The sequence below is a fragment of the Elgaria multicarinata genome, chromosome 3 (genome assembly GCF_023053635.1).
Source record: "Elgaria multicarinata webbii isolate HBS135686 ecotype San Diego chromosome 3, rElgMul1.1.pri, whole genome shotgun sequence".
NCBI classification, from domain to species: Eukaryota; Metazoa; Chordata; class Lepidosauria; order Squamata; family Anguidae; genus Elgaria; species Elgaria multicarinata.
The window spans coordinates 143,766,249-143,791,223 of NC_086173.1; the positions used below are offsets into that span (position 1 = coordinate 143,766,249).

Here is a 24,975-nt window from a genome sequence, read left to right on the forward strand (position 1 = left end):
TTAGATACACTCCATGATGCCATTATACAGTGGTTAATTATATTCTAGGTGTTTCACATTAGCTACATGAGTGATAGGCTGAAACACTAGCTATGTCTCTACAGGCCAGTTCCCAGCACTCCGTCACAGTCTGGACTCTACTGGAACCAGGAAACGCAACACAGGGTAGGGCTCTGCAGGTAAGAATTTGCTTTGATTCATAGAATCAGTGAATGCCACTGGAAATAGTCTGCAATCTAGAACATAGTTAAGGGGGGGCAAAACAGATCTCGGGGGTCACCAGGGGTGAAAGGGGGCAGGATTAGCCCACTTCTCCCACCATGCACCTCACTCTCTCACCTCCCACCATGCACCTCACTCTCACCTCCCTTTTTCCTGGACTGAAAAGTCAAGATGGCACCAACAATTTAATCCTTCTAAATAAAATTAACAGAATATTGTGGATGTCTGTCACCATCTTGAATTTCCTTCAAGACTGTTGACAGGGTAAAGAGATATGGAGAAGTTACAGCAAGGCAAGTATGTGGGGGGGAATAGGATAGACACAACTACATCCCCACAAATACTCTCAATGCTGTCCCTGAAATTTCCCCAGCAAAATATTAATCATATATAAATGACAGTTTTCTATGTTTTGTGGGCCTAGGGTGGTCTGTTTTGTTCCTCTGGGCTGGGGCTGTCTTAAACAAGATGGTGCTACCCTAGAAAAACTAAAGTGGACACTCCAGGCCTTCAGTGCCATCTTGAAAAACAACTTTCAGAAGGAGCTGGAATGAACCAGGGAGAGAGAAGCATTAAAATGACCTTTCCGGCCTGTAAAGCAGAGGTGGAGAACCTGGTGCTCTCGAGATGTTGCTGGACTAGCCAATGGCCAAGGATGATGGGAGTTGGCGTCTGACAACAATGTTCCCCAGTGCTGCTGTGACGTTTCATAGGCATAGGTTAAAATAATAACAATGAGAAAAGTGACATTTAGGCTAAAGGGGAAGTTTGCTTTAAACAAAAATGATGGGCTCATACAGCCAAGCCTGCGAAGAGGAGGGATTGCAGGTGTTAATGGTCTGGGGTGAGCTCAGCTTCCCTGCTCCCGGAAGGACACACATCCCAGCCTGTGTACTGAATTCTGGTTTGCCCCTTCCCCGGACTTCAGGCAGGCTAGTTGCTTGGTTGTCCTTTTTTTAGTGTCTTGCATACACATCTGGTTAATTTTTATTTATTTTTTTGTAATGCGGAACCATTTGAAAAGCTGCTCTGAGAAGGCAGGGGTGGTGGCCTTGTGACTGACACAAGGGCCAGTCGAGCAATGCTGTGCAAATCCAACTGTTGCAACAAACATACAAAGAACAGGTTCTCTCTTAGCTTGGGTTACAGAAGAAGCATGTACATTTGTCCAAAAATGCAGCCCATTCATTGCTCAAATGATGGACATGGGTATACACACTGTGTAGTTTCTCCCACCTTCTTTTAACTCAGCCTTCCTCAACCTGGGGCGCTCCAGATGTGTTGGACTGCATCTCCCAGAATGCCCCAGCCAGCTGGCTGGGGCATTCTGGGAGTTGTAGTCCAACACATCTGGAGCGCCCCAGGTTGAGGAAGGCTGTTAACTGAAGCTTGCTTTGTCATGTTCTCTTCACACTTGTCTCCTGTGCTTTTAGCGGCCCCTTGACTGGCAAAAATTCAAGAGGGGAACATTTCCCTGGATTAAAGACTCAGTGATGCCAAGTGTGTATCCCGTGGTGGAATTTGACTGTCTGGCAGTTGCTAATGTCATAGGAGCCCTGGCAGGGAAAAGTAACCATCCTGCCTGAACCCCCCAATTACAAGAATAATGTATTTTATACTGGGGTCTGTGGGATTCAGGCCTCTAGACTAGTAGCACCCCATGAAATGTACCACCTTCAGTTCAGGAACTGGCCTCTGTTTTTATACACGGCTTCCAGTGAAACTCCCACGTAGGTATAAAACCAAAGCTTTCTCCTAATTTTCCATCACCTACCTTTGTCTTCCTCCTTCTCAGAGAGAAGTATTCTGATATTTACAAGCTCGCTAACCATGTGCTGGCCAAGGTTATAGTTCCTGTTTAAGGACCTGGCTGGCAATTAGTTGTACTTGAAACTCATTTCGAGGAGATGTTGGTAAAGAGCAAAGGGTGGGGGGTACTCCCCCAAATAGACAACCAGCAAAGATCTAAGATCACAGCCCCCAATCCCCTGAATTTACACTCTTGCCTCTGAGTGGGCACATGGAAATAGCCGGATTCAGGTTCCAGATTGTGCTCTGGGGTTGCCAGTGACTAGTATCCCTAAATTAAGGACTTGACAAAGTCAGAGGGTCACCAACGTGGCTCTTTGTTTACCATATGAAATAGAGCAGTGGAAATATGTGATCATCTGAAAGGGTAAAGCCGAGGTAACTAGTGCCGCCCATGCTAGAAGGCGAAAACCTGACATCCCCTTCCTCGTCTACCCTGGCCAGTGTGTCCTTTCTCTACATCCTACAGGTCTCATTGGCTCTCAACAGCTCCAGTCATCTTTTCTCATGGCTTTGAGTCTCTTCCCTTCGTGTGAGTGAAGGAGAAAAGTGTCTCAAAAGACGCTCCAGTTTCCAGCATGAAGGATCAAAGACTTCAGAAAGTCATCCAACCACATGAAGGGAAAGCACCTGTACATGCCAGGCACCTCATTAGCCAGCCTAATTGGCTGTTCTAGGGCACGTGGAAGAGGCCCCGTCGTCTTCAGAATCGAGGCAACTGATTCAAGAATGACATTATGCACTCAAAAGTCTTTTTGGAATTCCAAGCCAAGGTGAATTTCGAAGTGCAACTCACATGGAGCTCCTCCTCCTCCTCCTCTTCCATTTTTATCAGACCGAAGACACAGAGTCAGCCGCCATGGTGGAATTATCCTGGATGGTTTCACAGCCTTTTTCCCCCCACGCAAGGCAATACAGACATCTGGTTTTCAAAAGCTGGTACAAGCGGCAGCAGCTGTTGCCGCCACTGCTCATCCTAGGCAATATAGGTGAGGAAAGGATCAATGGTTACTGGATTGGGAGAAGGAAGCGTGTCCCAAAAGGGGGAGGGAGGGAGGGAGAGGCACAGTGACATTTCAGCTACTGCTTGAAGCTGCAAGATGTTACAAAGTAGGAAGTAGCTTTGGGTGGCCCCCACAGGTGGCGATGCGGGAGGAGGAGGCAGGGGAGGCATTCTGCTTGCAGGGTTAGGTTAGAAAGGCTTCTCAGGACAGGAGTGCCACTCCATGGGCACTTAAGGACTGGCTGTATACCTTTGCCTGGCAAGAGATGGCCGCCTTGCGGTAGCGGAGTTTGGGAGCTCCAGGAAGCAGAGGGACAGCTCTGGTGTGGCAGCACAGGACTTGCAAACCTGCCACGGCCTTTCCGTCTCTGCAGAAGAGGCAGGGGAGTTGGCGGAGGGCAGCCGGGCCTGGGGAAGAACCAATAACACAGCACGTGGGCTTAAGGGCGAGGCCCCAGAAAGCACCAAACATCAAATCGGCTCTTCGGTCATTTGCAGAAAGCAAAAAGCCAAAAGGTGTGGCAGGCTCCCCAAAGACCCAGGTCAACTCCAGTTTGCGCCAGCAAGGGTGGCCTGAGATGAAGGCAGGCTACTCCCATCCCCAAACTCGCCGTACTTTAACCCACAGCTACTAGCGGATCGTAAAGCCATGGCTCTGCAAGGAAGCAATGAGGTGTGGGGGAGAAGCAACATCCCCCACGCACTGTCATCGAAGAGTCCCGGGACAGCAGACAAGACACAGGCAAGAATTTGGAGACTGAAAGCTACTCGGGTCTCAGCTCATGGGCTCTACCCTAAAGTAGAGCTGTTGAGTCTTTTTCAGACCAAGGGCCAGATTTCATTTCGGAGAAGCTCTTGGGGGTTGCGTTGTAGTGGTGGGTGGGTCAAGGGCAAAGGGGTGGGGCTAAAATACACAAAAATAGGAGATGTCAACCTTTTAGAATGGGCAAAAACAGTGCAGAAGCCAGGGGGTGCCAAACGATTGGTGGTTGGGTATGGGAAAGGGGGTGCAGTCGTCTGGGGACCCCAGGAGGCCCAGATCTGGCTCTCCGCCCCTGCCCTTATGGGACAGAATCCCTCCAAATCAAAAGCCTCTGGGGAGAAGGGACCTTGACATAAGGTCACTCTACAGAATAGCAACCTTTATTATGCAAACAAAGAAAAGGAAGCAATACTTGGTTAGGAGCTTTGAAAGGAAAATATTGGAGTCTGGTGAAAATGAGAGCGAAAACCGTTCTGGCTACATTTAGTGGGATTTTATGGACGTAGGGATGCCTCCGCTGCCAGTTTCTTTAGGGAAGGGGAAACCAGCTGAGCAAAGCTTGTTTGGGTGTTAGTTTGGTAAGCATCACAGTGTCATCACTTCAGGTGACGGGGAAAGGACTCAGAAGAGTAGTGTTGGAAGGGACCTAGTAGAAAGGCCATCGAGTTCCCTGCTCAATGCAGGGATCCACCTTAAAGCATCCCTGACAGATGGGCTGTCCAGCTGCCTCTTGAATGCCTCTAGGGTGGGAGAGGCCACGACCTCCCTAGGCCATTGGTTCCATTGTTGTACTGCTCTGACAGTCAGGAAGTTCTTCCTGATGTCCAGCCGGAATCTGTCTTCCTGTAACTTGAGCCCATTTACTCTTGTGTCCTGTACTCTAGGACTAATGGGCTCAAGTTACAGGAAGCCAGATGGTCTCAACAGCTGAAGCTCAACTGAAACTTCCCCATCACTGTATCTCAAAGGTGGTGTAATGTTACGGCTTGGGAGTGTGAGCTGAGCACCCCGTACCTCCAGTCCCAATCCTATCTTGGACAGTAGCCCACCATTCACAATGGCCTTAGACCACCTGATGTTCCCTCAGGCTCAGCTCCTCCTCTCCGGTAATAAATGGTTACTTACCTTAAAGGACTCGTTACTGAGATAACAAGTGGGACCTACAACAAAATGTTGCAGTGGGCCGTGCTCCTTTTCAGAATGCCAGCTATGCCCTTTCCAAAGATACTCCATTCTATTTTGCCCATCACCTCCAGTTTTCCATATCTCCCCCTGCAACAATTAGTATTCGGTGGCTAATGAGCATGCTCAGTCCTTTTTGAGATGTTCTGGTCCCTTTCTGTCCCCACCCTCTGCCCTTTTAAATGTTTTTTCCCTTCTAAAAAGAAGAAAAAGACTTCAAGAACCAGAAGCACGAATGATCTTAAGAGATTTTTTTCCCAGCTCTTAAAGCAAAAACAAGGAAGAGTCTTGTGGCACCTTAATACTAACAAATCTATTTTGGTGTAAGTCTTTGTGGACAAAATTCCACTACTCATCCACAAAAGCTTTTATTTATGCCATAAGAAATGTATTAGTCTTTAAAGGTGCAGAAAACGCTTTGTTTTTCATGCAACAAACTAACATGGATTTCCTCTGAGGCAAAAGAGTGACAAGCCCACAATAGCCTGGTTAGACAGCATGATGGAGGAATCTACGTGAACAGGAATCCAGTAAGATAATGAGCAAGTTTGATAGAGCTAGGGTGACCATATGAAAAGGAGGACTGCCCTGCCCTCTTTTAAATCTGGTCACTCTAGTACAGCTCCTGCAAGCTTTAACATTTGTGATGAAGAGGGAATTTCACCAGGTTCTCCACATATACAAATGACACCTGCTGAAATTCCCTTTTCAATACATCTGTTAAAGATACAGGAGCCCAGTCCTCCTTTCCATAGGGTCACCCTAGATAGAGCAAAAAAGGGCCAGCTTTAAAAGACCGTTTTTGTATTAGAGACATTCCTGAGGGGCATTTAGGAAGATACGTGTTCATAATGGAATGCTTTAACATCGCACTTAGCCGCTTGAATTTTCCAGCGGCTTATTCTCACAATCTGCTTCAGTCCTTGATTAAATACTTGGTCTATTCCAGCAGGCCTATCCAGTGAAATTTTAGAATGTTTTTAGGATGTTTTAATCATGTATGGTATCTTTTTAATCAGTTTTTAATGTGTTTTTATACTGTTGGTTTTATACTTTGAATGGTTTTAGTTTTTGTGAACCGCCCAGGGAGCTTCAGCTATCGGGCGGTATAAAAATGCAATAAATAAATAAATAAATAATAAAATTTACTGTTGTGTGTTACCACTTATCCACTATTAAATTTCTTTATAAAATAAGATGTCAGTAGTTATGCACCTGTAAAATTTGGAGGAAGAGCAATGGGTGTACAGAGGCAAAGGAGCAGGGACAACGGCGAGGGTCTATGGAAGACCACCACTGCATGAATATTTCACATTGCCACCCAAACACCGTAAGCTTTTAGCAGGAACCGTCCACATATTTTCAGGCTTTTCTGTGTTGCCATAAGGGAGAGAAACTTTTTGTGGCTGTTTCCACAAGTCTGGGTTTAAGGCAGCATAGATATGGCCATAGACGTAAGAACATGAGACAAGCAGTGCTAGATCCGACCAAAGACCGATCTAGTCCACATTTCTGTTCACACAGTGGCCAACCAGATGCATATGAGAAGTCCACCAGCAGGACACAAGCGCAACAGCAGCCTCCCAGTCCTGTTCCCCAGCAACTGGTATACAGAGGTAGTATAGCCATCATGACTAGTAACCATGGATCATTGCCTTATATGCCATGAATTTGTCTAATCTGGCCAGCTGAAGCTCCTGTTGCCTAACTTTCAATTCCATTCCAAGGGCCTGGGAGAACTTTCTCCAAATCATGGAGAATCCTATGCAATGCATTCACTTGACCCTGCTGGTTCTTTCCCTGCCTAGTAAGCTTTACAGTCCTGTCTCCACCCAAACTAGAAGGGCTGATAGCTCTCCTTCATCGACCCCTAAAATTTCCTGGCTTGTTTCCTCTATACAAAAGGTCACACTGGATGTGTACTGCAATTTCACATAATATTATACAAACACTGAATTTGGTGCTGGATATAGAATTCAGCATTTTTGAAAATCTCTTACATGCAACTTTTTTTAAAAAAATAAATAGTTTCTAGACCTTGAGGCTGCAAGGAGAATCTGAAATGTATGTGGGCAATGCCTGGCAGAATACCAGAAGTGGGGGAATTGGGCAAAAAGGAGGATTTTTCAATTGCAAAGCATTTTGCTCCTTCATATGAGCAGGAGATGCAGAATCAAAATGATGAAAAGTAAGCGGACGTGCAAAATCACCACTTCTTGGCAGAAGAGTTTGGTTACTATGGTGCAAAATTTTGATTTAAAGGGCAGAATATAAATTTTCTTTCCCGTGCGCGTAGAGTACCCTGGCAGAAGATATTGAGTCAACCTGTTGCCAGCTGGTTAGACAAATTCACCTGGTTTTGCCACCCATCTTTGTGACAAAACCCAAAACGGTACAGCAGATAAAAAAGTAGGAAGGATGGTAGCAAATGCCGTGTACTGTGAAGCCTGGTTCTCTTCTGACTGGAAACAGAAGTCAAACGTGAAAGGTTCTTAACAGGCAAAAGAAGCGGATCTCAAGGCCTTTGGTCAAGCAGAAACAAGAAGAAAAGGTGCTGAGAACTCCCACCCATCCAGTGAGCTGCATCACAATCGGCCAGTGGTGGACCTTGATGAGCACCAAGTACAGGCCATTGAACCCCCAAATACAGGGTCCAGCACCAACTAGCTTGTACTGGTGGCACTCAGACTACAACCTTTTCAGATGTGGTACCCACCTTTTAACACCAACCTGCAATAGGGAACCCACATTAAGGTGTTGTTGTTGACCGAGTATGTCTTTCATGTCTTTTTTCACCCACCCACTTAAGAAAACAAAAACCAAAACCTTGACTACGACAAAATGTCTATGGTGGCGCAAATATGTAACCCTCCTTAAGTTGGGGAGTAAACCAAGTGTGGGCCACAACCCAGAAATTGAAGACCAACATTTTGAAAGATTAAACTGGGTTTAACAGACAGACAAGACCACCACCACATCTTCCTGTCTACAGGTGTTCAAATAAGAGGGCCCCACCCCAGCCACATCTAACTGAAAATGTTTTCCTTTGACCGTCCCTAGCGTAAAAAAGGTGACCCAGGTGTGTGTCTCTTCACCTGGCTTCTAAGATTTTAATTCCACCACTTCCCCGAATAAAGCCAATCCCCTGTCATAGCCCAGTCTAGCTCCTTCCTATCTCTCCTCTCTCATCTCACACTATTGCCCCGCTCGTGCTCTTCACTCCTCTAATGCCATGTCTCTCACCTGCCCAAGGGTCTCCACTTCCCTTGCTCGGCTTCGTCCATTTTCTTCGGCTGCCCCTTACGCCTGGAACGCTCTTCCAGAACATTTGAGAACTACAAGTTCAATCGCAGCTTTTAAAGCTCAGCTAAAAACTTTTCTTTTCCCTAAAGCTTTTAAAACTTGATTTTGTTCTGACTTTATACTGCTAGTTTTACCCTACCCAGTGCCTGTTCGGTGCATTCTCTTCCCCTTATTGTTTTATTATGATTTTATTAGAATGTAAGCCTATGCGGCGGCAGGGTCTTACTATTTACTATTTACATGTACATTGATGGTGCTAAATAAATAAATAAATAAATAAATAAATAAATAGCCATCTCTTTGCAGGGTCCTTAACTACGTGACTGCAGACAGAGTAGTTCACAGTGCCACCTGCCTCTCTCACGATCTTCTATCTGAGCCCTTGATGTCAGGGATCCCTAAAGCTGATGTCAATGGGCCAGACTGGACTTTGGTAGGAAGACCGGCTGCTTGCACAGCCTAACAACAACCTATTGATTTCCCCCTTGTGGGCAACCTGCCTGGGAACGGAAATGCTAGCCTTGAGCCTTTCCGCCTGAACTCGGCATACTTTGTCACTTGCTTTCTTCAACACTGCTGGTTGGGCCTATGGTTCCTGGCTTCCTGAGTTATAGAATTAAACCACCTGGCCAGTGCCTGCCTGTGGGGTTGGGGCACGTCCTGCTTGCGACGAGCTTTCGCATCGTGATTCTGAGAAAGCCCCTCCAGGTTGCCCCTTGGGTTCAAAGCCCGCGCTTTCATACCCTGGTATCTCTGTGCTCTCTCGCTCCCTTAGTCTCTGGGGTGCACCTGTTCCCCCCTCCTGCCCTTACCTGGGCCTTAACCCTGCCCTCCACGGAGGTGTCAAAGACAGCCATGGCGCCTCCTGCCCATCCTGCCTGGCCTGCTGCTCGCCCTTGCCATGACACACTCGGGCCAGCTTTTCCATCAAAGTCCTTTATTGGGGTGGAGAGCCCAGCTCTCAGTAACATGATTCCCTGTGCATACACAGCCCCACGTGAGCGCTGCTCAGCCCCCTCCAGCATGATTCCCACCTGCCGCCACAAGCCCAGGGCCGCTCCTGGGTCACCGGTAGGTCCTGTCCCTCCTCAGCCTCCTCCTCCTGATCATAGATGCTCTAATGGCACTGAGCTCGGCGGTTGAAGCCAGATCCAGGCCCAAAGGGGACGGAGGAGTCGGTGGCAAGGGCATGCTTTGCACGAAGGAGTGCTTCAAGCCCCGCAGGCGCTCTTGCACACTGGGCCTCACGGGATAGGAGGAAGAGAAGCGGCGGCGGGAGGCCGGCAGCTCCCCACAGACCACATCGAATTCCCGCAGCTGCAGCTTCAGGCAGAGCTCCCTACCTGCCGGATGGGTGGCCTTGCTGGGCACCTGCAACACCACGCCAGTGACCTTGGAGACTGTGGCGTGATGGCGGGTGGGTTCTCGTGGGTTCGCGGGCAGCTTTTGAGACCTGGATTTGGCACAGAGCTGAGCCGGGAACGACGCCTTATCCCCCGGGACGACGGTGGCGGTGGTGGCCATGCTGTGTGCCATCAGCACCCTCCTGTTACGGGGGTCCGGCCTGAGCTTGCTGGGCAGCTTGAATCTCGCAGAAGCTGAAGAGGGGACCTTGCTGGAGGGAGCCTTCTCCCGGACTTTGTTCTCTTTCCCCGGGGCTGCTGGCTCTGTAGTCTTGCCATTGGCTGCCGTCCAGCATGGGGTAGGTGCGCGAGGGATGCCGTGGTTATTGCGCCGGTAGATCAGCTTGAGGTCTTTGGGCTGCTGTGGGCCACAGCCGTTCTTTGCATCACCCGGGACAGGGCTTCTTGGGAGGGCAGGCCGGGGCTTCCTGACAGTGGAACCTTCTACCACAAGGCTAGTGCCGACATACTGGGGGACCTCCACGGCAGCCTGCGGGGAGAAGAGAGAAGCAGGGTGAGAGCGCCAGGTACAGCTCAGCTGACCAGGCATAGGCAGGGCAGGAGGAATCCCCACTGCTCTTGGCTTGCACAGCTGATGCTGGATTTCTCCAAGCTCTCGGAGAGAGGATGCAAGGCCATCAAGCGAGAACAGTCTGGCACAGAGCAGGTTTGCAGCAGCCATTCCCAAACTGTGCGCTGCGGCACACTGTAAGATAATTTGGGGAAACTTGTTAGGATGCTACAATAAATTACACAATTTTTAAAGAAGTCCTGTGATGCTCCATGCCTCACTTCCTCCTTCCCATTAGCCTCCTCTGAAGGCAGATAAGGACATCAGGATCAGACCAAAGCCCTATCTAGCCCATCATCCTAGCAGCCGACCAGATGTCTATGGGAATCCCACAAGCAGGTCTTGAGGTCAACAGCTTTCTCCCAGCAATACTTCTGCAGCATTCCTGCATCAGAGGGATGCAATTCCACCTAATGCGGACCCGTGCTGCAATCACCCAGCGGTGGTTACCCACTGAGAGGGAATCTACACGTCGTACTGAAGGCGCTTGCGTGCGCCTCCAGTGCGCCGTCAAAACGATGGTGTAGACGGAGAAAGAAGAGACGGAGGAAGAGGCGGAGGAGGAGGAGGCTGGGGAACCGGCCACGTCCTTGCTGCCTCCTCCTCCGCCTCTTCCTCCGTCTCTTCTTTCTCTGTCTACACCATCGTTTTGACGGCGCACTGGAGGGGCGCACGCAAGCGCCTTCAGTACGACGTGTAGATTCCCTCTGAAGCTCCACATGAGACATGCCCAAAGCATGCCCAAAGCATGCCCAAAGCCAGGAAGGACTTCCAAGCACATATGCTGAGAATCAAACTGCAACAGTGCTTCCAGGCTGGTGGCTCCTGGCACTTCACAATTGTTGATCTGCTGTAAGCTACAAGGCAAAATTGCAGCTGCCTTCACACACTTAGAGGAGTGGTGGTGGTGGTGGGTCACACTTTTGGGTTGAGCATCCCTCTATGTTCTGTCCACACTATCTGGGAAACAGCAGATCAAACAGAAAAAAGCAGGGTCATGGGCAAAGAGGCCTAGGGAAGTAAAATGCTTATAGAGGCACACTGCCCCTCTTGCTCCCCATGCTGATAATCAACACAGAATGGCTAGTTTGTATGGCACCGATTGAGTGGAGCTTGGTTGGCATAGCCTCCCAGATCAATCAACCCATACACCACAGAGAAGGAACTCATGTGAACTTTACCGAGTTCCTGTCCATGAGTACTGGAGATTTAATAGGGATAACTGCCAAGTTCTACATCTAGGAAAAATAAACCAAATGCGCAGTTACAAGATGGGGGATACTTGGTTCAGCAATACTACAAACGAGAAGGATCTTGGAATTGTTGTAGATCGCAAGCTGAATATGAGCCAACAGTGTGATATGGCACCACACTTCAAGAAGGATGCAGACAAGCTGGAGCGGGTTCAGAGGAGGGCAACGAGGAGGATCAGGGGTCTGGAAACAAAGCCTTATGAAGAGAGAACTGGGCATGTTTAGCCTGGAGAAGAGAAGACTGAGGAGTGACATGATAGCACTCTTCAAATACTTGAAAGGTTGTCACACAGAGGAGGGCCAGGATCTCTTCTCGATCATCCCAGAGTGCAGGATACAGAATAACGGGCTCAAGTTACAGGAAGCCAGATTCCAGCTGGACATCAGGAAAAACTCCCTGACTGTTAGAGCGGTACGACAATGGAATCAGTTACCTAGGGAGGTTGTGGGCTCTCCCACACTAGAGGCCTTCAAGAGGCAGCTGGACAACCATCTGTCAGGGATGCTTTAAGGTGGATTCCTGCATTGAGCAGGGGGTTGGACTCAATGGTCTTATAGGCCCCTTCCAACTCTGCTATTCTATGATTCTATGAGATACTTTTAAAGGAGCTCCCTTAGCCTTCTGCTGGTCATCCAGCGCTCCTGCTGCCTGGCTTCTCAATGTCTAATAGGACTGCAACACTCAATGTAGAAAGGTCGGCCATCTGTACCCAAGGCTTCTTAAGGGCTTCAGCGTGAGAGCCCAAAGGAAGAGAGGCAGAGCCAGCAGAAGGTGAACAGGGCAGTCTGGAAGGACGCCTCGTCCAAGCAGCTCATCCCAACCCACGAGGCTCAGGCAGACGATGGCACTAACCTGTTTGTAGATGAGCTCAAAGTTCCCTGTGTTGCAGTTGCGGTCGTACTTGCGGTCCACGACCACACGCAGGGTGTCCTCCTGTACACTGGCACACAGTCGGGTGGTGATGGCCGTGGAGGCCGCCATGGTGGGGCTGGCATTGATCTCAATCAACCACGGCTGGTAGTTTTCTCCAAAGAGGAAGTCGGCGCCGTAGAGCTCAAAGCTGTTTTTGCGGAACTCCACCAAGTCCTGAGAGGTTTGCATGGCGTGAATGATCGCTGCTTTCATGCCGGGCACAATCGCCTTTGACCAGGCCTCCGGCGCCCCCATCTGCCGCAGATGGACCTGGAACTGCTCAGAGGACCACATGTTGTCAGGGGGGAGCTCAGAGTGGCGGTTCAGTGAGTTCTCGTAGTGCTTTTGGATGGAGTTATTGCATAAGTGGATGGAGCTGGGATGGAGAGGAAGATGGGGGTCAGTAACCAAGAGCAGATCAGGTACAATGGGTAACAATACCGGATCTGCACATGGGAGATGTGGGTCCAGTTCCAGCTAAGCCACGGTTGGGAGCTGCCTTGTACGGAGTCGGACCACTGGTCCATCTAGCTCAGTCCTGTCAACACACTGACTGGGAGTGGGTCTCCAAGGTTGCAGAGAGGAGCCTTTCCCAGCCCTACCTGGAGCTGCTCGGGATTGAACCCAGGACCAATTGCAAGCAAAGCATGCGCTGCATTGCTGAGCTGCTCCCCATCTGAATCTTCTGTTGATTCATGGTGATCATCTACGGTGATCAGAGGCATTTCCTCCATGCATGCACATGATTACTTTGAGTTCCTGTGCAGGATTCCTTCCCTGGGGATCTCTCTTCTCCACCTGCACTGCACCCTCACTGCCCTCTGAACAAACCCTCCTTTAAAATGCTATTGTATCTTCATCTTGCTACCCAAACACTCCTATCTGTGTTATGATATGACACAGGGGGGCATACGGAGGGCAACCAGGATGATCAGGGGTCTGGAAACAAAGCCCTATGAAGAGAAACTGAAAGAACTGGGCATGTTTAGCCTGGAGAAGAGAAGATTGAGGGGAGACAGGATAGCACTCTTCAAATATTTAAAGGTTGTCACACAGAGGAGGGCCAGGATCTCTTCTTGATCCTCCCAGAGTGCAGGACATGGAATAACGGGCTCAAGTTAAAGGAAGCCAGATTCCAGCTGGACATCAGGAAAAACTTCCTGACTGTTAGAGCAGTACGACAATGGAACCAGTTACCTAGGGAGGTTGTGGGCTCTCCCACCCTAGAGGCTTTCCAGAGGCAGCTGGACAAGCATCTGTCAGGGATGCTTTAGGGTGGATTCCTGCATTGAGCAGGGGGTTGGACTCGATGGCCTTGTAGACCCCTTCCAACTCTGCTATTCTATGATTCTATGATTTTATGATCTGTTGCTCACAGTCCCTTTCCTTATTCCTGCCATCACACCCGAGATCCGAAGTCCTTTCTCATGATCTTACTAAAGACATAGCCATTTCCCCAGGCCACCATACCCTTTTCAGCTTCTCTCCTTTTCTTCTCCACCCACCCCCGCCCCCACCCCAGGGCTCTCCAAGGACTGCCCTTTAACAGTCCCATGAATTATGTGTTATGCTGTCAAGTTGCCCTGCAATGCAGTCTACATGAAAATAATACTTCCACTTAAGGGATTTCAGGTAAATCGGACTGCAAATGGGAGTCATACGACTATATGAAACTGCCCATTCTGGCAGCCACTGCTCTCCAAGGTTTCACGAGGCCCCGATTCAAAATGTTGTAATTAACATTTAAAGCCCTAAATGGCTTGGGGCCAGGCTATCTGAAGGAACGCCTCCTCCCATATGTACCTGCCCGAACCCTAAGGTTATCCTCAGGGGTCCTTCTCCATGAGCCCCGGCCAAAGGAAGTGAGGCAGGTGGCTACCAGGAGGAGGGCCTTTTCTGCTGTGGCACCCTGGCTGTGGAATGTGAACCCTAAAGAGGTTCGCCTGGCATCTACACTTAATTTTTGTGAACCACCCAGGGAGCTTCGGCTATTGGGCAGTATAAAAATGCAATAAATAAATAAATAAATAAATAAATAAGCGGGGCTTTCCCAGAAAATTAGCTCAAGTAGTTCGCAAACTATTTACTCTGAAATAGTAACTGTGGACAATCCATCAACAAGATTACTTAAGATTGTGAGTGGCTTAAACAGAACCTCTTAATGAAGTCCTGACAATGCAGCTTATCGCATTTACCGCTTGCACTCTCTCCCATTTCTACGTATACATGGAACATAAAGCTGGATCCAGGCAAGGAGGAAACAGACAATGCGAAACTCACGTATCCAGGCTGTGCAGGGAAAAGGGCTGTGTAGAGAAGCGGATGTAGCTATGCTGATAGAACCAGATGGTAAGTGGGTTCCAGTCGGTCACCAGGAACCATTGGCGCAGGTCAAACTTGGTCCCGAATATGAGCAGGGGTGTCTCGATGTATTTCTGCACCACCCACTTGCCATCCTTGACAATCATGGGGTCACAGTCCACTAGCTTCACCATTTCCTCCAAGCGGTCCATACACATGATGCCTGTTAGAAAAGACTCACTGGTGATGGCCACAACACACACACACACACACACCCCTCTGTAATCAGAGCAGTTCAGAGCAGAGTTTCTGCTTCTGGATTATTTGCAGGAATAAGAACAGCTCCTTTACACGGGTGGACACTGCTTTGATTCGGGGGGGGATACAGCCACTAGATGGTGCTGTGGCTATGTTGCAACTCCAGAATTTCACATGAAAGAAATGTGCTTGAAGTATCGGGGTTTCCCTGATCTTTTTGAAACGGAGATAAAACTCAAAAAGCATGGGAGATGTTCTGGAGGTTGACAACATTGTGTAAAGGACTCGCAAACTTCTGTGAGTGACCAATCACGAGCGTGCAATAAAAGCCTTGTGTAATTATGCCCTGAATCTTAAAGGAAGAGTGAAGTGGAGTGAAATTCTCTTGTGACAACAGACCATATTTATCCTCCTGCTATCTCTTGCAGTTGTTTATCTTTTAGCCTTAGAATCAACTGTTTCCCTGTCTATAAACAAGGTCATTTAATACATCAAGCCAAGGTTTGATGTATTATGCAATACATTATGCAAGGTTTAATGTATTATGATGTAAATGCAGCCCTTGGCCTCATTTCATGCAGAGCTGCACAGAGAGGGACAGAGATAATGCTGTGCTGTAAACTCCCCTCACTTTTGGCTCTGGCTTCTCCCACCACCAGCTATGAGTAGGGATGTTAGAGAAATCCACAATGGATTCAAATGAGTTCGGATTTCTATGACTCCCACCTCCAGATTCTGCTGCAGACGGGCTTTTTCCTGAGCTGACTGGATTCTGCGCACCTCCGGATCGGTTTTTAACTTTTGTGGGGGGATTTGTGCAAATTCACTTTCACTAATTATCTAACACTAATGCACATTGGTGACAATGCGCAAGCGGAGTGAAATTCTCGTGCATCCCTAAAAAATAATAATCAGAGTCTGTCAATGATCATGGAACGAAAGATGCCAAACAACCCACGAAACACAGACGGAACAGATTTAACAAAATCCGTACATCCTTGGCTAAGCTCCTGATTGATTTTCCCCCTGGGTCAACACCCCTTCACAGAAAAAGGCCCCCTGCCCCTGCTGTAGCTCATGCAATTTCCCAACGACAAGCAATGTCTTAGCCTTTCAATGGCCCACATAGGATACTCTGGGTTATAGCCAAGGCTAGTCCTACATTACAGCAGACCCACTGAAATGAATGGGCCGTGACTTTCCTATTCATTTCAGTGGGTCTACGCTGACGTAGAACTACCCTTGAATACAACCTTCTCCCTGCATTCTCTGTACCGATTGTGTAAACCCAGAAGTCTGACCCAGTCTGATGGGCTCTTCAAGCACATCATCATCATCATCATCATCATCATCATCATCATTATTATTATTATGCCGCCTTTTGCCCAATACTGGGCTTCAAGGTGGCCAATCTCAACCTTTAATGCTGTTTTGGAATAAGCAATTCCTTTCCACATTCAACCCCATTTCTCTTACCTCTGCCCCGGGACTTGGCTCCCGGCTTGACAATCCAGATGTTCCGGTCACCTTCCATGTCCAGCTGTGGAACGACCTTCGACAGTCGGTGCAGGACATCTTCACACCGCTCGATATGGGGCCCCGTCTGCACTATCTTCGCCCCTTCACTGCAATCACAAACACTTAAGAGCAATGACCCCCCATCTTCCTTCGGCCACCATACCCTACTCCCGGAGTCTCCAACATTGTGCCTGCAGGTACCACTCCTCGTATCCACTGGTCTCCCTGCCCTTCCTGGTTTTCATTTTAATTCTTAAGATTTTTTTAATTATTATTTTTTAAGTGGCAGGCTGGTATACTGCATATTTGGGTTCAAAACAGTGTTTTTGTGTCCACACTCCGCTGTTGTCTTGTACTTAGGTCCCTAAGCAAGTTGCTCTTCTTGTAGTCTCTTTGGCTTGCCTTCTGGGAAGTGAGTCTGTTGTGACTCACCACGTCCACTGTGGGAGCCATATTATGAATGGGTGAGCCCCTCCCATGGTAGCCATTTTGTAAGAGTGCCCACAACACCCTTTCAAAATTCCAGATGTGCTTGCTGACCCAAAATGGATGGGGACCTCTGCCCTACTCAATTTTATCAGGCAGCTATTCAAGGACAAACTGTACATCAGGCTCAATCCCAGCTTTGGGGTGGGAGGGTTGGGGGAAACACTATCTAGAAATCAGTAGGAGTATGATTGGGCTGCAGATCCCAGAATGTGGATTCTAAGACTGAGAATGACCATTCTATGAAGACTATGTTTACAGCCCTTGCAGTGGCAAAATGAAAAAATCTCTCCTGGTACCCACTATCCAGACGGATGAGACTTCGATACTCAGCTGCAGTCTCTTCCTCTCTGCAGGGTTTCTCATTCCTTTTTTTTTAAATTTTTATTTAATACTTCAATATACATCAATACAATAAAAAAACAATACTACATAATTCATAAATTGTTAGATAACATTTGATAACATATATTCTAACTTATTCTATTAACGTAATCATACTTAACAGAAAAGTGCACCCCCCACCACGGGATCTTATTCCTGTTTCCAAAATCTCATTGTTTCTTCTGGAGGTAGGGTTTCTCATTCCTATGGTCCTCATGTTCAACATTTATTTCCCTATAACCTTTCACAAATACCCAATTTATTTTCCATAGTTCATGATGATAAAAGAGAAAGAGATCAAAACAATATTCCAATTTGGGTGCAGGGCAGGGGAGAGGCAAGCAGTATAAAGGCATAAAAATGTATATGAGCAAAATTGGCCAATATTTATAAATTATATAGATTTATAAATTAATTTCTGCCTGCAGAATTTCTGCGTCCTTCTCAGCCTCCAAGTTATGAAAACCTTACATTTCAAAAATAGAGCAAAGTTTCCAGCTCTCGTGATTTTGAGGGGAAATGAAACCCTGAAAGTGCACAGGGAGTTTCTGTTAAATGTCTAGAGAGAAGCTAGCTCTCTTCTGGCGTGGGCAACCAGCAGTCAGGGAACAGAATTCCTTTACACAGTACAAACACCAATCCTTCCCCCATGTTCCCCAACCCCTGTCTTTTTCTCTACATACCCAGTTGTTGCAATCCTGATAGGTGCAGTTTATTGATTCCCTTGTTTGGGTTAGAAGTTTGTCCCTTCAGAGTTTAGGTAGGCTGCCCCCGTGTCATGATCACATGATCACACTTCCCAGGATGCTCAGGGGGAGGGGGAGGGCAGGAAGACAGCAAGGAGAAAGATGGAGGAAGGAGAAAGGCAGGGGCTGCAGAGAAGATAATGATACAAAGTTTGTGGTACAGTCCTGCCTTGTTTCTTAGCCAGGAACAAGCTAAAAAAAAACCAGCGTTTAAACCCAAGAACTCCTATGAGTACCAAATGTCGTTTCTTAAAGTTATTCCGCAAAAAAACCCCAAACCAACAACATTGACTGCTAAGCAAAATAAGTACATATACACTATACAAATTTACATGGATAGGGTCAATTTGCATAACGTTCTGGTTGTGAGCTCTGGGCCTTCTGGTCTCAGAAACTGGTAGTTTTGTGGTGCGGAATTCCAAGTCGCCTATACTTACTGCACTATTTGGTAGTAGCCGTGTAGGAACTCTTCCCAGCGTGCCTTCGTCATTAGCAGGGGAGACTCGGATTCTCGGTCGATGTCCTGGTGCCTCAGGCTGCTCAAGTGCTCCTCACAGGCTTGGATCGCTGTCTCAATAAGCTGGGAGGAGAGGTGGACCCCTTTCTTCCGGCTGGTGCACAGCTTGGCTTCTGCAAAGGAAAGGCTTCTGAGCCAGCGACACTGAGCACATGAGGTGGGGCTGCCTGCTCATGGGGGAAGATAGAGGCTGAGCCTGGTGGAATCAAAGCAACCTACGTACACACGAGTGCCACAAACGGAGGCGCAGGGGGGAAGATAGAGGCTGAGCCTGGTGGAATCAAAGCAACCTACGTACACACGAGTGCCACAAATGGAGGCGCAGGGGGGAAGATAGAGGCTGAGCCTGGTGGAATCAAAGCAACCTACGTACACACGAGTGCCACAAACGGAGGCGCAGGGGGGAAGATAGAGGCTGAGCCTGGTGGAATCAAAGCAACCTACGTGCACACGAGTGCCACAAACGGAGGCGCAGGTGTTTTTCACAAACAAAGCTTGAATGGGTTCCCAATGCTAAACAATAACACCGCTATGGATTGGGCTGTATGTTAGAATTCTCATCTGAATTCTCTATCTCAGCTTCCCCCAACCTAGTGCCGTCCAGACCTATTGAACTCAAATGCTCATCATTTCCCGGCCAGCATGACTGCTGGCTGGAAAACCAGGTTGTGAAGGTTACTGTATTAGCAGCGTTTAAGCAAGAGAATTCCAAAACAGTAGCCGTGTCACTCTGACATAATGAAAGCAAAATGTCATGTATCTTCCTAAAAGACTTATGTGTTTGTTGAGGCAGGAGCATTTAGGGATCACACCCAACTTTGAGAGGAGCTCCAGTGCTTGTCTTTTGGGCACTCTCACATGCAAGACATAGAACAACTGTCACTTCAATCCATTTTTAATATGCTCTCAAAGCTAGTGTGACCGTATGAAAAGGAGGACAGGGCTCCTGTATCTTTAACAGTTGTACCGAAAAGAGAATATCAGCAGGTGCCATTTGTATGCATGCAGCACCTGGTGAAATTCCCTCTTCATCACAACAGTTAAAGCTGCAGGAGCCCTGCCTTCTTTTGTATCTGGTCAAGAAGGCCGGGCTCCTGCAGCTTTAACTGTTGTGATGAAGAGGGAATTTCACCAGGTGCTGCATGCATACAAATGACACTTGCCGAAATTCCCTTTGCAATACAACTGTTAAAGATACAGGAGCCCTGCCCTCCTTTCCCTATGGTCACCTTACTCAAAGCATCCATTAGGCAGAATGTTCATTTGCATTTCAAATGGCACTACTCTGTTCTCAATTCCACATGAAGAAGGCCAATCCAACCAGAGACACATTGTGTAACTGCTCAGCCTCAGCTAATGAAAATATCTTGGAGAAAGAGCCACTGACTGCTCTTCTGGAGGTCACACACAGAAGCTGGGGGTGCTTCCAGACAAGGCTTTTATCCAACATCACCTGCCTCATTCATGGAATTTTACTGGGAGGTGGGTCCCGACATCTTCCACCAGTTTTCCCACCGTTCTTCCATCTTTTTCTTGCCACAAATGTACCATTAAGAAGAAAAAGACAGACTAGCTGCCTTCTCATTCGTAGTACTATGCACCCTCCAGATGTGTTGGACTACAGCTGGGGATCAGGGGAGCTGTAGTAGTCCAACACACATGGAAGGTGCCAGATGGTGGGGGGAGGGGGGGTCTAGAAGCCACCCATGTTAATGGCTCATCAGCTGCATTTCATAGGATGCTATCAGGAATCTTCCAATTTTCACCAATAGACACAGTTTAAAGAAGAGAAAGTAAAGAATTAGAGACATTTTTTAAAAAAGGGAAAATACCTCCTAGTCAACTATTGATCATTTAATGTACTATTGTCATGCAGAGCAGCATAACAGTGGGGGTGGGAGGACTCCATGTAACCCGGCTTGAGCTCCTTAAAGAAGAGGCAGGATACAAATGAAACCAACAACGAATGACCTACAGGAGGTAGGCTGAGTGCCGGCTGCTTATTTTGACCCTCTTTTTACTGCCTTTAAATTCTTGGAAGTCTTTACACCAAAGGAAAGCACTCAGTCCAAACCTCCCTTCAAAAATTTAAAACGTTACCAAACAAGGAGGATGACTCCACAAGTAAGGGCTGCTTGGATGCCTCAAAATAAAAACAAAGCCCTGGGGAAGGACTGTGCGACAGCCCGAGATCATCCTAATCTAGGCACAACGAAGCCCTTCCCAAGAGGGTGGCTCTGCGCCCCGTATACCCCCGTGGTGGCTGCGCAGTGGCACTGCGTGGTTTATACGATGCAGCCACGCACTTTAAAAGCCACTGATTTGCCACGTCTTTTTCATTTACGCCAGATTATCTGTGGGCATTGCAAAAAAAGAAAGAAAAAAAGCCCCAAACTGGAGAGAGAGGTTGTCTTTTGTGGGAATGGGAAAGCGCGGCAACGCAGGGCAGGGGTTGGGCTTTTCCGGCTGGCGAGCCTGTGCTCCCTCCTGGTGTTTATCGGGTTAGCCTCACAGCAGCTCACACCCTGTGGGCCTTTGATCTGATGCCCTTCCAAGGCAGTGGCGTATAAACACATACACCCCTCAAGAAAGCTTATAACCAAGCCCATTGCTGCCACCAAGTGCACTTACCTGAGGACACCTGAGCATAGGGAGGCTCATTCTGATCAGCATCCAGGGCTGCCGTGAAAGGGAACTCATTCCAGTATTGTTTCACCACCACCTTGAGAAGGCTCCTGGCTGCAGTGAGCTGGAAGTCCTCTACCGCGAAAAAGAGGGAGAACACGTAACCCGCAGTTCTTTGCCCAGGGATGAATTTATTTCAGCTTCTATATTTACCTCATCCCAAGGACTCAGGGACATAATATACAGATGAAGAATGTACCTTCTTACACTGCATAAAAATAGTGACTCTTAGTGTTTCCAGAAGAAGCTTTTAGCACACCACCACCCTACCTCATTAGCTTTTATTGTACAGTATTCTTAAATGATTGCCTCCTCCTTATATAAATGTAATGAATCAAATCCGGACCACAGAACTGTTGTTTTTAAATGGATAGCGTTGTTTTTATACTGTTTATGTTTTTGATGGTTTTAAATTTTGTATACTTTTTAATGTTCGCTGTTTTTAATTTTTGTAAACTGCCCAGAGAGCTTCGGCTATAGGGCGGTATATAAATGTAATAAATCAAATCAATCCTCCTATCCTGGGACAGGATGGAGATAAATAAGTCTAGGAGATGGGGAAGCAATTAAGGAGAAATCATTGCTGTGTAATAGGAAAATTTATTAGTGCCTGTAACTGTATTGACCAGGAGGAAATCCCATCCATCTAGCTTTTCTGAAGGATTTCAAAGCACTTGGTGAGAAATTCCATTTCTTTGTTGTTTAGGTTATTAATAGCTTAAAAAATGAATAAGAAGGTCAAACACTTCTTTATGTTTTTTTTTCAAGAGCCCAATAAACTCAAGCTAGATCCACTCCAAATTAGAGAGCAGCACCAGCTGAGAATAATCCCCAAAGGAAAGGTCTGTGAATCCAGATATGGGCAGGACTGTTCCTTCTGGATTCTCCGAAATAACCTTGGAGCTAAGAACTGAGAGTCCCATGATTTTCCAATAGAAAGGTGAAAATATTTAGGGAAACAAATTTGTTCATGGCCCTATCATCTTTCCTACCCTGGAGAATTCAGAGGGAACAGCCCTGCCCCGGTCTTACCATGGTTAGCTAGAAGACACTATCACAAGGGTCTCTGTTGTACTAACACAGGCATAGGCAGCCTGGTGCTCTCCAGATATTTTGGACTACAACTTCTATCATCCCCAGCCATCATGACCAATAATCAGAGATGATCATAAATGTAGGAAGTATGCCTCAAAGATGGCAATCTTTTACTGTGGGGTAAGTGTCTCTCACCTTGAAGTCAGGAAAACCCAGAGTCCCATCATGGTCTAGAGCAGAGGTGGAGAGAAGGTAGATCTCCAGATGTTTTGGACTTCCAAGTCCCAGAAGCACCTGCCAGCATGGCTAGTGATAAGAAATGCTGGCTGGCTGATGAGCCAACCACCTGGAGATCTACTTTCTGTCCCGTCCCCCCGCTCTAGAGCATGATGGGACTCTGGGTTTCCCTGCCTTCAAGGTAAGAGACACTTATCTCACAGTAAAGGTTTGCCATCTTTGAGGCATACTTCCTACATTTGTGATCATCTCTGATTATCAGCCATGTTGGCTGGGGATGATAGAAGTTGTAGTCCAAAATATCTGGAGAGCACCAGGCTGCCTATGCCTGTGTTAGTACAACAGAGACCCTTGTGATGGTGTCTTCCAGCCAACCATGGTAAGACCAGGGCAGGACTTTTCCTTCTGGATTCTCCAGGGTAGCAAAGATTATGGCTTTCCCTGCCTTTAAGGTGAGAGATGCCATATAACGAAGTGGGCAGCTGCAGGAGGTCCAGGGGGCATTTCCCTCCAACCCTGGATACCACCCACCACCATGGGCCACATTTGGCAGAAAAGAAAATAGCCAGTTTACTGCTGAAATTCGGTAGCAAATGGCTCCGCAGTGCTGAAATGGTGAAATTTAGACTGTTTGCAAAAAAAGTAAAAATTTGTCCATTTTAGCACTCATTAATTGACATTGGTGTGCCATTTTGGTTTGTAAAGACATGGTTACAAACGGTTGGGGTGGCAAGGCAACCTGCATGCTATGGGTTGCCCACCCCTGCTCTAGCGGCAAGGAGTTTCCTTCCCACCCCCACCTCCACCCCCACCCTGCCATGCACACCACCAAAGGAGAGGGTTGTGAATGGTTCTCACCAATGAAGGCATGTTTTTCATCTTCAGCTCCAAGACGGTAACATCGTGGAAAAAATGTATCAGCATCGGCTTGGTCAAACCATGGCAGGTTTCGTAGGTTAAGACACAGCCCTACCTGAGAGAGAGGGGAGACCTTTGCAGCAGCCGAATCTTTGGACTCCCCGCTGAATCTCTGTCCAGATCCTGCAGGCCGCTGGATTCAGATTCATTTCCCCAACTCACAGCACCATACACACTCCACTAGCGTGATCCAGATATTTATGGAACAAGACTCTGCCCACCTTGGTGGTGAAGGTGCCAGCCCTGGCAAAGTGATTCATCATCTGGTCCTTGCGCAGGAACCGGCAGTCAATGACGTCACGCCGGTTGGTCCAGATGAAATAGGGGATCTGGTTGCGCACCAGCCTTGACTGCCAGCGAAAGAGGAATGGCAAACCGTAAGCGTGAAAGCCGAATGCAAGAGCACAAGAGGTGGCCAAAGATGGGGGAGGTGCGTGGAAGAACTGAGCGAAGGTGATAACCGTTATGGGATAGGCAGAGGTGAAATACGGGAAGGTGATGCTGAATAATATAGGAGGAGGATCTATGATGACCAAGCAGAGAGACACTGTGTTGTATTGGTTGACGTAGTGGTTCTCAATTGAAGGCCCACAGGGATCTCCAAAGACGCCCATAAAACTTTTCACTCTCTGCCCCCTTCAAAAAAACTATTTTAAATAAAAATCTTAAAAAGCATTAGGGCGCCAGGTTCTCTTTCCTAAAAGTGGTATGTAAAAGGCAGGAGCCACACTACTGCTTTATAGTGATATTGAAGTGCACTGACAACCATTGGGGCCCATGATACCTACCATATACCACTTTCATACTGCTTTCATAGTATTATATCCTGCTTGGTGTAGATGTGTCATGGGCCCCACCAGTGGTCAGTACACTTCAGTACCACTATAAAGCAGTAGTGTAGATCCTGCAGCTCACTTCAATACTGCTATAAAGCAGTACGGTGGCTCCTGCTTTTTTTTATATATCACTTTCATAGTGGAATATCCTGCTTGGTGTATCTGAGCCCCTAGTCTCTAGCCTCACTAATTCTCTCTCCTTGCTATTCCCCTCACTTTCCCATTCCTAGCCTTCTTCTTTCTCTCCCTTTCTAAACGCTAGTCTTGCTCTCTCGCTCTCTCCCTACCCTTTTACCTTGCTATGTCCCCCTCCCTCCCTCTAGCCTCACTATTTATTTATTTATTTATTTTATTTTATTTATTACATTTCTATACCGCCCAATAGCCGGAGCTCTCTCCCCGTCACTTCTTCAGCTCACTTTTGACTAGCCAGCCCCCCAGCCCCAGGCCACTCTGCAGCCATTATGTGAGCAGCCATATCATCCATGGGAGGCACTCTGTGCTGGTGCCCACAGCAATTTCTCAAATTCCCAAATGTACCCACAGGTCCAAAATGGTTGGGGACCCCCTGGGTTAGAGAGCCTGCCTAGGACTGAGGAGACCCAGGGTTCAAATTCCTACTCAGCCATTGG

General features: G+C 47.6%; 1 protein-coding gene across 1 annotated transcript in view; it reads right to left on the reverse strand.

Annotated features, from left to right (window-relative positions):
- Positions 1-9,262: 9,262 nt before the first annotated feature.
- The window catches only part of TTLL3 (tubulin tyrosine ligase like 3), a 37,902-nt gene continuing 22,189 nt past the window's right edge, over positions 9,263-24,975 (reverse strand). The window contains exons 10-17 of the mRNA XM_063121628.1: positions 23,729-23,857; positions 23,448-23,562; positions 21,264-21,392; positions 18,553-18,715; positions 16,458-16,606; positions 14,703-14,946; positions 12,363-12,798; positions 9,263-10,175 (exon numbers count right to left, since the gene is read on the reverse strand). Coding sequence (XP_062977698.1) covers positions 9,348-10,175; positions 12,363-12,798; positions 14,703-14,946; positions 16,458-16,606; positions 18,553-18,715; positions 21,264-21,392; positions 23,448-23,562; positions 23,729-23,857 — 2,193 coding nt within the window. The 3' untranslated portion in view covers positions 9,263-9,347. The remainder of the gene's footprint in view (positions 10,176-12,362; positions 12,799-14,702; positions 14,947-16,457; positions 16,607-18,552; positions 18,716-21,263; positions 21,393-23,447; positions 23,563-23,728; positions 23,858-24,975) is intronic.